General features: G+C 32.0%; 3 protein-coding genes across 4 annotated transcripts; all 3 read left to right on the forward strand.

Annotated features, from left to right (window-relative positions):
- The first annotated feature begins 3,170 nt into the window (after positions 1-3,170).
- Positions 3,171-3,593, forward strand: LOC142506038 (bZIP transcription factor 44-like). Its single transcript, XM_075619172.1, has one exon. It carries the CDS (start codon positions 3,171-3,173, stop codon positions 3,591-3,593), a length of 423 nt encoding a protein of 140 aa, XP_075475287.1.
- A 1,927-nt stretch (positions 3,594-5,520) lies between these two features.
- On the forward strand, positions 5,521-9,993 carry LOC142505968 (chaperone protein dnaJ 10-like). Of its 2 annotated transcripts, XM_075619104.1 has the most exons (9): positions 5,521-5,746; positions 6,153-6,250; positions 6,874-6,932; positions 7,502-7,664; positions 7,745-7,874; positions 8,701-8,859; positions 8,965-9,137; positions 9,558-9,638; positions 9,744-9,993. In XM_075619104.1, exons 3-9 carry the CDS (start codon positions 6,901-6,903, stop codon positions 9,759-9,761), a joined length of 756 nt encoding a protein of 251 aa, XP_075475219.1. In that variant the 5' UTR covers positions 5,521-5,746; positions 6,153-6,250; positions 6,874-6,900; the 3' UTR covers positions 9,762-9,993. The 2 variants fall into 2 exon arrangements, with proteins under 2 accessions (XP_075475219.1, XP_075475220.1); XM_075619105.1 differs by lacking the exon at positions 6,874-6,932.
- Positions 9,994-11,452: 1,459 nt separating this feature from the next.
- On the forward strand, positions 11,453-12,864 carry LOC142506142 (protein CASPARIAN STRIP INTEGRITY FACTOR 2-like). The gene is made up of 3 exons (XM_075619299.1): positions 11,453-11,598; positions 12,185-12,216; positions 12,426-12,864. The coding sequence occupies exons 1-3, from the start codon at positions 11,529-11,531 to the stop codon at positions 12,570-12,572; spliced, it is 249 nt and encodes an 82-aa protein (XP_075475414.1). The 5' UTR covers positions 11,453-11,528; the 3' UTR covers positions 12,573-12,864.
- The last annotated feature ends 426 nt before the right edge of the window (positions 12,865-13,290 follow it).

The raw sequence follows: 13,290 nt of genomic DNA on the forward strand, positions 1-13,290 counted from the left end.
ATTATTTATCATTAGGTGGATATAATTTTGTATAAAAATATCATAGTTTACACATTAATTGAAACTGCTAAAAAGAATTTAAAAAATATGGTTGTTGCGAGACTATTCAATTATTAAGAATTAAGCGGCATTTTTTGTATCATCTTTTATTATTATTGAATATTACATTAATTTGTATAAATCATAAATTAAAAATCACAAAATCAAATCTATAATTCAAAATTTCTTATGATATTAAAATAAAAAATTATTAAATGAAAAATCAGCCAAAAAATGAAAAATTTGATAAGGAAATATGAAAATATAGAGATACATTTCGAAAATTTAAGACAGTGATAAATATAGATGAGAGGAGAGAAAATAAGAAGAGAGGTGATGTGAAGCGACATAGAGAGAAATAAATAGTTTGTGTATGAGTTAGAAGTTTTAAAAATACATCCAAATCCTTGGGTTGAACCAAATACAATTTTTAACAATTTATAGTTGTACTTTAGGCTTTAATGTTTGTATGTTAACGAATTCAATGAAATTATTAAAAATCTATTGAAAATTTGAATACCTCTAGACTTTTATAGAGTTTTTAAAAGTTAATGTTGAATATCACTTGACTTTTTAAAACTCCATGAAAGTCTATTTTGAATACCACCAGACTTCTATAGAGTATGCAAAAGTCTTGATTGAATATCTCTCGACTTTTAAAATCTACAAAAGTCATTAAAAGTCAATAAATCTCCTACATTGAATACAACCCCCTTAGTTAATGTTATTTTTGTAGAATAATGGTGTTGACATAAACTATTTCTAATATTTTGTTATTTCTTATATGATATTTAGGGTTAAGTCGATCCCGGGCTTAAGGGTAGTGCCCTGAGCCTTCAATGACTGACATGTGTCATAATTTATTATTTATTTTGAAATTATTTTATTTTGTAATTTTGTAACCATGGTTTAGATTTAGATCTCACCCTCGATTTAGATCTATGTCCATTCAAATTTTGGGACTCCCACCATTTTTCCTAAAAATTTTCACGGTACCTCTCAAATTCTCTTTCAAACTGTAACAATGAACAACGTACCAGTTCAACGTTCCGACGATCTTCAGCTGTGGATGTAGCTTTCGAACACTCCAGCCTCCAGATCTAGCTCGCCGCTTTCCTCTGGAAGATGAAATTGTGGGTGGGATATTAATATTTACCACTCTTCTCAACTATGACCGAACCATGGTTTGTGGGAGGTTAATATTTATTACAATTCAAGGAAAAAAATTACTCCTACCCATAAGTCCAATAGCTGTAAAGCAATACCACGTGTCGGATGATGTATGGGTTGGGGCAGTCCCCTTGTGGGTAGCATCGACTCAACCTATATTTAGAGGGTATTTGATAGAACTTATAAGCTCTAAAAAACAACTTACAATTTGTTTTAGAATTTATAAGCTCTCATAATTTGTTTAGTAAAAAATTACAAATAACTTACAAGCTGTCAAAATAATTTGTTTGACTGGTTATAATTTGTTTGACCGGTTATAAGTTGTTTTTTTAGAAAGTGGGATACTCCATTTTTTTCAAAATATCCTTATATATCTTCTTAAATTTCAACTTTGTCCTTATTTTTTAATTATCCACTTTATCACTCTACTTTTTATTGAATTTAAAATAAGGTTATGTTTTTTTGTTAAGATATAAAAAACAAAATGTTAAGATTTTATTAATTAAATTATTAACTATAATTTTTTAAGAAAAAAAGTGTTCGATTACCACTAAGAGAACCTAACAGACGATGGAGGAAACAAAGTCATCAACTACATTGGGAGCAAGAGATGCACCAACGAATTTTTCATTCAAATGAAGACAAGTCTTTTCATTCAGGGTTTTCTCATCGGACAATTGTCCATGGTCGGTGTATAATTTTATGGAAATAATTCACATATAAAATAATATAATTATATATGTTAATAAGATAATTGGATAAAATTTAAATAATCGATTTTCCAAAGGAATATAAAGATGAAAATGTAAATCGAATAGTCAAAAGTAATAAAAACATAAAGATGAATATAATAAACAAAATTATTACAAATATAATAAATCTTACACGAATCAATCAATTGGCGTCCCTACACCCTAATAATATCGATCGATTGCATACCAACCAGCCAACAGCCACACGTGCCCCATCAGTTTTGGCAGCTCATACCTCCAGTCTAACATGCTACATTCAATATCCATATTTTGTTTTTTAAATTTAATAATCAATAAATAATTTTCTGTTTGATTTCAATAATTGAACCTGCTTTTTTGTTCTATATAATGGCACTCAACCCCGCGATGAACTTCCCTCTCTTTTCTCTCTTTTCCTCCATTAACACTCTTTTAGGCTCTGTAGTAGTCTCAAATTTGTGGCATTCTGCCACTGTCGGACTTCGGTCTCTTCGATTTCTCCCCCTTTTGGCCTTTTTTAAGTCATATCTGTTTTATTACCAAATTCTTGTGTTGTCTCAAAACTCTGCCAAAATCAGCTGTTCCTACCAGGGTTTTTCGAAATTCATTTTCTAGCTTTTTCTTGATATTTTTCGGTATTGAGATAATTTTTTAGCTCGAATCTCATATCTGATTTGTGGGTTTGTTTGAATTTGATGTTAAATGCTCCGGTCATCGATCTTTTTTATTTTCGAGATTCATGTCTGCGATTCTGTCTGAAATTTTCTCTTCGGATTTTATTATAATCTCTGCATACTGGCGAAGAACCCATCTAGTTCAATCCTTCTCGGTTGTCTTCCTCTACTGGTTCTATTACATCACGTGATTCTTCCTGATCTGTTCTATCCGGGATGATCAACTACTAGATCACGCGGGAAATTATTTTATGTCGAAAATTATTGGATATTAATTCAAGCTCGTGCTAATAATAATCATAAACCCATCTGGGTACCCAAAAATTTACGTAGATTAATCTGTCTTTATGATTTGGTATTTTTGTTCGAATCTGAGCAAGATTTAGCCAACACACTAAATTATCAGCCGAGTTCTGCTAAATTTTAGTTAAATCTCTGTAAAAAGTGGTGTTTTTCGTGAAATATGAGCAAGATTTAGCCATATAATCATCTGGATTTAGCTAAAATTTAGAACTCCGTAATTTTGGCACTTATCTTGAAATTTAAGTTCTTCATCATGGATTCCTCTAGTGGGATGTCATCAAATTCATCGGACTCGGGTACGGGTTACGGGATCCGGAAACCCGGATCCGAGGGAAATCTCCAACAGATTGATGAAAAGAAGAGAAAGCGAATGATCTCGAACCGCGAGTCGGCTCGTAGGAGCCGGCTGAGGAAGCAGGACCGTGTCAATAGCTTGATGACTCTAGCGGCTCAGCTCAGGGACAACAAGAGCCAGATTCTGGCCGGCTTGCACACTACAACCCAGCTTAACCTCAGAGTCGAGGCCGAGAACGCCGTTCTCGGAGCTCAAGTCGCTGAGTTGAGCAACCGGCTTCATTCCCTTAATGAGATAGCGAGCTTTCTGAGCCATGGAAGCGGCGGCTTCATGCTGGCTGAGGACCCGGCTTTTTATACGGCAGATCGGCTGGGTTCATGAATTATTTCTGTTTGGACCCAAGTCAGCCCTTTTTTTTCCCAGCAGCTGCTGTTGATATAGTTGGCTTTCTGCATTGATTTATTTTATAATATATTATTTTATAATTATAATAATATATGAAAACAATAAAATAATAATATATTGACAATTAGGAAGTAAATTCATAATATAAGATGGTTTTCGGACTTATTCAATATTTATTTATGTAAATATTTTTATCAATAAACAAATTTTTGTTTGTACTTTTATATATATATAAAAATGCATATCAAGTTTTCATTGCTTCTGCCTGGTCTCTCGTATAAGACAAGTTAAACGTTAAAAATTTATTTTTCGATCCATCAAATTAACAATCACATAAATTAGGTCAATTACTTTATAGAAAATAAGTCCTTTGATATTGTTCTTTACAGATTTCCTTTACTTGATTTATTCTCCTTATAGGGTAAAAATAACAGAAGTAACTAAACAATAAATTAAGGTAAAAATTAGTGTAAAACGGTCTTAATATAAAATTTAACATATCATATTTTTAAATTTTGAGGGTACATATCTTCATGTTTTCAAATATCGAAAAAATTTGTTTTTATTGGTATGTGTTTTCAAAGAGATAACACAGAAAGAGTTAATAGTTACGGTCGACAATTTCGAAATTTTACAGAGTAGCTTATGTAATTAACCCTTTATTGAAATACAAAATTTGTCACAATCTTTAGAATTGCATTTGCTCCTACTTGATTGTAAATCATAGAAGAAATTAAAGACTTTAATTCTTGAATTGAACCTCTTCCTCTATAGAGCATCTAACCGACAGGTCACAGGATAAAGGAAAGGATAAATTGCATTTTTTTTTAAATAAATAAAAAAATCGTGTGAAAAACGAGACAAGGGCGTGGGGACGGCATTCATTTTTTTCTAGGAGAAGAGAACAGGTCAAATTTTGTTGAGACTTCCACCGACTTTGTTGAAAGTAAAGAAAAGAACAAAGTATGAGTCCATGAAAAAGATGCTCTCGATTACATGGCGAATTAGTAGAATACCGTTGTTTTTTTAGATACGATTTTTATAATTAAGTCTCGAATATAAGATTTTTTTTACAAATTTAAGATATCTGTGTATATCATGTATGCTTAAAAATTTTTTTAGATAAATTAAAAAAATGTAAAATAAACATCATTGTAAAAGTTATTGACCATTATTTACGAAAGACAAAAATTTGTGTGAGATGGTCTTACGGATCTTTTATGAAAAAATATTACTTTTTATGCTAAGAGTATTACTTTTTATTGTGAATATCGGTAGGGTTGACCCGTCTCATATATAAAGATTCGTGAGACCGTCTCATGCTTATAAGATCAATTACAAAGATATAAAATAAATCATTGTAAAAATTATGACCATTATTTGCAAAAACACTTGTCTCGTTGGGTGGACTAATTTAGAATCGAGCTCGGGGATCTGCATGAGTTCATCCTATAGCTTGGATTTACGATTTTTGGTTTTTGCATGTTTCCTTCAAATCTCAATTGTTTGATTGATTTCATATTGTTCTTATAAAAAGAACAGTATATATCGAAAAAAAATGTTGTTGCCATCGAGCTAAACATATTATGGAACCATAACCGTTATTTTCGATGCGTAATTGAATAAGTTTCCAGATTAATTTAACAGTATGCAAATCACGCTAATCAAGTAATCCGCACTCGACAAACTCTGTGCGCAAACTTACCTGTTAAAATGTTGATGAGATTTACGAACTATTAACCAAACGCTCAACTATTTCAACAACTCGAATAGACTTTTAATATCGAAATACATTTTTAAATACATGGAATATAATAGTACAAAATAAGGATATGACGCAGTAAAAAACAAAAATCACTCCTCGACCGGCTCGACCTGCCCAAATTTCATTGCGTTTGCATGTGTCGGCTACCTTCACGTGACAAAATTAACAGCGTCATTAATCAACGGTAAACTGTACAGTGGCTCCACTATAAAATGTCACAATCATTTTAATTGTGTTAATTAAAAAATAATATCAATAAGGATTCCAAGAGAGACGTCGAATCTTGATTTCCCAAGGTGAAATTCAAGAGGGGGAATTTTGGCTCAGGAATTCCCCTAATTTTCCAAAGCTCAAATTCCATCTCGTTAGTATTTTTCTCTCCATTTCTCTTTTTTTTTTTTTTTTCACATCCTGCGTTCGGCTTTAATCATTTTTATTTGATATTGTGCAATGTAGATAATTAATGTGTGTGAATTGTTGGTCACAATTTTACGTTATTTTTGGTGGTTTTAATTTTTGATTTATCCTCAGGTTCTTGAAAATATATGCAAGCGTTAACATTTGATGTCATTTTCTTTTACCTTTATATCCTGTTTGCTGGAATTTTTTTCTTTTTTTCATAGAATTCTTGTTGTGAAATATGGCTCCATTGAATAGGTTCTTGATGTTTATAAAATGGCTTTTTTTTCCCTCTCGTGGAGGGAGGTAGGGGCCGCATATTCTTGAATTGAAATCTGATTTAGTTTCTTTTTCTTTTTTGGCCAATTTAGTTGGGTGGTTACCATGGTTGCCGATATTGAATGTCATAAAATCATTGGACTTGAAGTTGATGCGTGGATCTCAGATTGAATAGGGTCACCAATCAAAGGTAAGGATTCAAAGTTTATTTCATAATGGAACACGAAATTATTTGATGAAATGCCTGTGTGACAAGAATATAGAATTTATATTAACTTTTTCATTTATTTTTCCTCACGCGGTATGCTTTTCTATGCAAGATCTTTCCATCAAATGTTGATTAATTTTTCTCTATAATTCTTTTATATTTTGCGGATATTAAAAATCTTATACCTTGTTGTGTTGTGGATTGATGATCGAAGAATTTGAAGGCGTTGTCTCTAGTGACTGGATTCGCTATCTGGTTCTGATATTTTTACAAACTGGTGATCATAATGTTAAGACTTATATGCTGAGTTTGAAAGGTTTTTATTGTTTCACGAATAAGAAGTAACTTCAAAAATAATCAGATTTTTGTGCTAAATCACATGGAAGTTCGATAGATATCTATTAGGTATGTGATAAAGAAAATCGACATCTGCATGTTACAATACCAAACTCACTGGTTCAAATGTATGGCATCCAGTATTATATTTTGGTCTTTCTCTTCTTATAGCGTATTCATGTGTTTAATGACTAGCTTGAATTTGGGATATACGTAATTTATAATCATATGCATGCATGAAATTTAGTGATTTTTTACTTCTTTTCAAGGCCATAATTTTACACACGATAAAAATCATGGAGGATGAGGAGCTGCCAACAATTTCCGGGTAAGATATATGACTGGTTATTGCGTTTCATAATGTTATGTTAATCATTCCTGTTCACGTAGTATTATTGCATCACACATTCGATAGTATGTTTTTAAACAACAAGAAGTTGACTTTACGAGGCTTTGCCTTTGCTTTGATAAAATTAAATGCAACTTTAATAATGAAAGGCCATAAAAATTTATATAATTTTTGGATATGTTTACTGCATTTGCAGAAAATATTTATGAAAAATGCATTTTCAGAATTTGGATTGCAAATGTAATGTACGTTTGTTATGATTCTGAGAGATATATGTTATATGGTATTTGTCTTGTCGTGTCTGTCAAAATATATTATGTTATAGTTTTTAAATGTAATAATGAAATATAATGTATTGAGTGAGAATATATTATGATAATAGGATTTTCTGGAGTGATGAAAAGTTGAATTCAAAATAACGACTATAGGGAAATGTAAAAGTGTGGTGAAATGTATTTTTGGTGGAAGCAGAAAATAATTTAGATATATATGGTTATATTTCTGAGATAGATTAACAAACATTTAAATTTTTTTGCTAATTGCTTCAGGAACTCTATGGTTGATAATAAAGCTCTGTTCAGAAAGGTGTTTGGAAGCGGAATTTTTGAGGATTATGTTGGGCAGCTTGTGTTACTTTCTTCGCCACCTCCTGAATTTGATCCGACCTTATCCCCTGAAGTTCAAAAACCAAAACTTGATGAGATAATGAAGGTATACTTGATCCGCGCCTAAATTTTGTTGTGATTTTATTTTGATTTCTCAACTGAGCCTTTCGAGTACTTTGAGTGAAGGCAGTTCGAGAGGATAGGGAACTGAAACTTGTAGAGACTCTGAAAGATCGACTTCAACTATGTGTTGAAGGGAAAAACGATGACTTAGTAAAATGGGCAAATTTAGAAGTTGAGCGCCTTTCTCAAGAAGGTAAGCTAATTTGTGTTGCATTTATTCTAAATAATGCGTTCTGCCTTATCTATATGATTTTTTCGGATCCATCTTATAGAAAAATAATAATTTCAGTCAAACAAATTAGTTCTTGATTTCAATGCTTGGACTAACTAATCTCGATAATATTTTTTTATGATACCTTGAACTTCTTAGCTAAACCAAGTTAGAAATATTTGCTCGAGTTTACGGGCTAGGTTTATGTTGAACCGAAGTTAGAAATATTTGCTCGAGTTTATGGGCTAGATTTATGTTGAACCGAGTGCTTACGTGCTAAATTTTATGGTTAATAGTGGGAGTGCTCCTCAAATAATTTAATTTTCCTAACAATTCAAGTACCATATTTTGATCAATGTTACACGTAAACAGTAAGATAAGAACCTGGAATACCAAAATTGTTTCAACTTGTAAATAATGGGAATTAAGCTAGCACATGATCTAGAATTGGAGACCTATTGTAACATCCTGCACTTGCTATAATATCAAAAACATTAGCTAATAAATCGGGTGCAACTCAAATTTTTTGAACTTTACAATACATCAAGTTCCACGGTTTGATTTTTGTGACATACATGCAATCACATAGGTTAGTGCGAGCAATTTCTGCTTCCCAATCCCCATCTTTTCTATTAAAAAATTTCTACAATATATCAAAACAATTAATGTGGAAAATTTTGAAGAAAACAAGATCAATCTTGGAAGGCAAAGAATAATTAGACTGTATTCCAATTTGAGAACCTAAACGGCCATTAAAATCATGACGACGATGGATAAAAGGAAGAGACTCATTTGATGTGTTTTCCAGCTTTTGGTGTGGCCCTGCTGCGCGTTATCGGTTATATTTACACAAGGAAAGCTGCAAAAGAAATAGGAAAAGGGAAGCGTTTTTTGAAGATTTTATTTGTAGAAGAATGGTTACGAGATAAAAGACACACAAGAAAATCGAGAGCTGCAGCATCTTCAGGTGATTTTTTTTTCTTTCACACATGCTTTGAGGTTTATGTTTTTTCAATCCATTCAATCTTTTGGATGAAGTTTAAACCTTTTTTTTTTCTATTTTGGGTTTCAGCTGCTGTTTCCTACATTAAACTACAAGAACATTGGAAGAGCTTTGACATAGGAGAGATCAAAGATGCGAAGACCTCAAAAGAGGCTAAAGAAATTCAAGATTCAATGCTTGAGTCTTTCTGGAAGATGAATGTGGCAGATGTTGAAATGACCTTATCGCATGTATGTCAAATGGTAAGTTTATCTTTTCATCAAATCATAAATAGGATCAATCTCATAAATACATCACTATTATTTGGCCACGTTCCAACACCTCAAGCTTTTGGGGACAGTACTCGCGGAAATTTGAGTTCAGCAATATACCTAGAATTAATACACTGAGGCGTACATTTGCATGCGAATCAAGTTTAACGAAATCCTAGAAGGAGAAACTCGAAACCCACTTAATAAAATATGAGGGTTTTTCATACTAGGATTACGTACTCTAATACCAAACTGGTTACCACGTTTCCCAAATGCTAGCACGTGAGAGTTGGCACAATAATGTTTCATACCTTAAAATGTTGCTCGAAATTCTTGAAATTAGCCTATCTATCAATCAACGTCAATCCAAAAGATTTTAATTTAGTGAAAGATCTGGTTTCTTTATGCCAGGTGCTCAAAGATCCCAGTGCTTCAAAGGATGTTCTCAGACTAAGAGCTAAAGGGATGAAGAAAATTGGGAAAATTTTCGGAGTAAGTTTGATCTTGTAATTCGACAAAAGTGAAGCTTCTTTTTTTTTTTAATGAAATGTGAAATATTCTTACGACAAGGAAACCTTGTTTTCCAATGTTTTTCAGGGTGTGAAGGCAAGATAATACCGAGAATATAACAAACTTGCTCAAAGAAATCAAGAACAGCACAGCTGGTGCTATTACACCTTAAAATCTGCTACCCTTTTGTCCACTTAACTATGTACCTTATTGAGTTGAGGATTGTAAAATGAGAAAATGTTATATACACACAGGAAAAATTTGTAAATCAAGTGTCTGATGGGAATACATTGGATGATTTCATATGGTTTTCTATAAGATGTTAAATTGGGAAATATACTTTTTACATTATTTGAATGACAACATTGTCACCCTTTATTCGTTTAAGCTCGTGCTACGTCAAGTAAAACATATAATAGTACACACTGTTTGATCATTTGATTCATTAATAATTCCGACTCTAGATTAATCTCGAACTGATTTGGATCTAGACTCGGCATCAAAAACAAAGAAGATCTTTTGTTCTGAGCCGAGCTTATCTTGATTCACTCACACTAGTTGATAACAAAAGTTGTTTCATATCTTACTCTAAACTTAAGGAACTACTTACTTCTAAACGATTTAACAGATATCAATAACACTATTTAGGGACATTTAGAAATAAAATAATAACATTTTGTAATATAAACAAAGTAATAAATTGAATTTGATCGAACCTATTATTATACAAAATGATTTTAAATTGATATAAATTAAATGATTATGATTTGATGGTACGTATAACGTAATTAATAAAAATCTTATCTTCATCCTCCAAACTGTCGTTTCGAGTGACGTTTGTTGCAATGTCGATGTCGTTTTGGATGATCGAAAGCACTATTCTTCCACAAAAACTCTTTTAGGCCAACCTAATATCTCAATAAATTAACCTAACACAGAACCATTTTTTTTACAACTTTACCCTCACGACTTCCCCATTTCCTTGGTCATATAAATTTTATTACCCTAAATATATAGTCATTTAAGCTAAATTTACAACATACTTGGCACATTTATAAAATATTTTTAATTTTATAAGACATTTAGAAGTATTTTTTAAATTCTTTTAAAATTAAAACAGTTTTTATGTGTATTATTTAAAATAAACTAATAAAGGTCTCTTGTGAGATGATCTCACGGATCTTTATTTGTGAGACGGTTCAACAATATCGATATTCATAATAAAAAGTAACACTCTTAGCATAAAAAGTAATATTTTTTAATAGATGACCCAAATAAAATATTTGTTTCACAAAATACGACATGTGAGACCGTCTCACACAAGTTTTTGCTAATAAATTAATAATGTTTTATGAAATCTTCTTAAAAGGTAGGAATATGCCAATTTATTTTTTAAATGATGACATATAACATTACATTTTGACATTATAACTTCTATTACGACAAGTTATTAAAACTTGTGCTATTTGGGTTCTCTATTACACATTGACTTTCACGTTAACAACCTGGCACATGACATTGTTTCATATGTCCAATTTTTTTACCAATTCATTACGCATGTAATTTGTCGTAAATTCGATCATAACAAGTGGATAGATACTACCTATCTGCTAGATCCAACATCCCATGTGTTGTCACGAAACCGATCAGGCCCGTTGGACTAACCCAAATAAGATATCTGTTTCACAAAATACGACTCGTGAGAGCGTCTCACACAAATTTTTGCCTAACTTCATACTTCCAAACCCTATGCTATAAAAAGCTTAAATATGGCCTTTAATAAACCGATTGTCACTTTAATTTCAGCATGTTTTAAGAATCCTTCTTCAGCAGCTTAGTGGGAGAAAAAAATATTTAAAATTTTCCTAAAAAATGGGTCTCATTCTTCTTGTCAAGAAAACCATCCTTGTGTTGTTTCTCATTTCGTCCACTTCTATTTCAGGTATGTAACTTAATTTTCACAAGAACAACATTGAAATTTAATCCGTAATATGGCAAAGTCCCAAGTTTTCAAATTTTATTTGCATTAAGAAATTTTGAAATAAACCTATTCATATATGGGTTTTTTTTTTCCTTCTTGTTCTTCTAAATTATTTGGGATTTTTTCTTCCCACAATATGATATAGGATTCTATTGAAATCGTGTTGTTTGTTATTATATTTTCCTTCTTTGAATGAAGAAGGGGTTTTTTTTTTTTTTATGCGATTTGTGTTTTTGTTTTCGGCTCCTAAATAAAAATCTATCGTCGTCGAAGTTTGTTGTCATATTTTAATGATTAAATATTTTCAAAAAATAGATAATTTTTTTATAGAACAAACAAAAATTCACATGCTTTTATATACGTAAAATTTTAAAACTTTACGCTTTTGAAAAAATTAAAAATTAGAACTTTACTCGCATAAACTCCACCTGAGTAATTTATATTGTGTAGCCATTTTATTGCTCGGAAGAAAAAGGCAGAGCAAAGACAAATTCTTCAAGTATGGGTTTTCGAATATTGCAATAATCCCATTGCTTATTTCACGCAGGTCTGCCATCTGCTTCACTGGAGTCCAAGGAAGTGAGTTCATACCCACATAAATTTATAAATTTTAGACTAAATTTTATACACACACACACACACACACACTAAAAATTACGCGAGCATGTCGAAATTCCATTTTTTTTTTCCAAACAAAAAAGGGGTTTACGCTTATTTATTTATGATTTTTGGTATTTTTTTAGGCTTCATTTGGCATAATGTTTGGAAATTTTGAAATTGGATCGCAGGAGAAAAAATCATGGGAACCACATAGCCATGAGAAAGCAAACGATGCACACGAAAGACTTCTTCTTGATGTTAACACAAACGACTATGGAACCTATGATCCACCACCAGCATTCGTTAAACCTCCTTTCAAACTCATTCCCAACTGATACCATCTAATTGACGTCGATCGTGAGTCGCGCACGATAAAATCCTATGAAGTTGATATCATATTATGTAGTTTGTTCAACTACATTTATGTGTAAACATATTGGAACTTTCGAAGTTTAATTTTTGCTTTATCATGATGTGTTTTATATATTTTTCCTATGTTGATTGAATTATTCGACCGATTGTTCCTGTACCATTGGGTCTCTAGCAGATGTTCCTTTCTGGATCGATCCATCACGACTCCTTGTCGCCTAGTTGGATGGTCCGTGGCCAAGGTGCGCGCGCATGCACACAAATCTCAAACTCAACAAACAGTTGACTAAACGAACAATGCATTCTGGTCCATTGTCACTTCCTGTGGCTGTGGGTTCTTCTTTTCCTTTCCTTTCATTTTTCAGTACTTTACACATGCATGCCTGCAAACATATTATAAATGCATGTTTACACAATTTTAGTAAAATTATTGTTGATCTCCCTATGAAAACAATAATAAAATTTTGTAGCTAGGTTGATATCTAATGATCGAGTAGGCAGCCCACTGCACAAAATTTTAGTTTCGATGCCGGAAATTCACCCCGTAACATTAGTAGGATATATAGGCAAAATCTATACTACTTGAAGAGATTTACACCGTATCAATTTAAAATCATTGGATTACAAGGGACCTATATCTTTTGTGAGGCAGTCTCACGGAGAGACGGATCAACTCTGTCCATA

Source organism: Primulina tabacum, chromosome 10 (assembly GCF_025594145.1).
Source record: "Primulina tabacum isolate GXHZ01 chromosome 10, ASM2559414v2, whole genome shotgun sequence".
Taxonomy (NCBI): Eukaryota; Viridiplantae; Streptophyta; class Magnoliopsida; order Lamiales; family Gesneriaceae; genus Primulina; species Primulina tabacum.

Coding starts and splice junctions, on each gene's coding strand:
- LOC142505968 (XM_075619104.1), top strand. CDS start 6,901: ATGGAGGATGAGGAGCTGCCAACAATTTCCGG. Junction 7,665..7,744: donor AACTTGATGAGATAATGAAG/GTATACTTGATC, acceptor CTTTGAGTGAAG/GCAGTTCGAGAGGATAGGGA. Junction 8,860..8,964: donor GAGAGCTGCAGCATCTTCAG/GTGATTTTTTTT, acceptor TTTGGGTTTCAG/CTGCTGTTTCCTACATTAAA.
- LOC142506142 (XM_075619299.1), top strand. CDS start 11,529: ATGGGTCTCATTCTTCTTGTCAAGAAAACCATCCTTGTGTTGTTTCTC. Junction 11,599..12,184: donor TTCGTCCACTTCTATTTCAG/GTATGTAACTTA, acceptor TATTTCACGCAG/GTCTGCCATCTGCTTCACTG. Junction 12,217..12,425: donor CTTCACTGGAGTCCAAGGAA/GTGAGTTCATAC, acceptor ATTGGATCGCAG/GAGAAAAAATCATGGGAACC.
- LOC142506038 (XM_075619172.1), top strand. CDS start 3,171: ATGGATTCCTCTAGTGGGATGTCATCAAATTCATCGGACTCGGGTACG.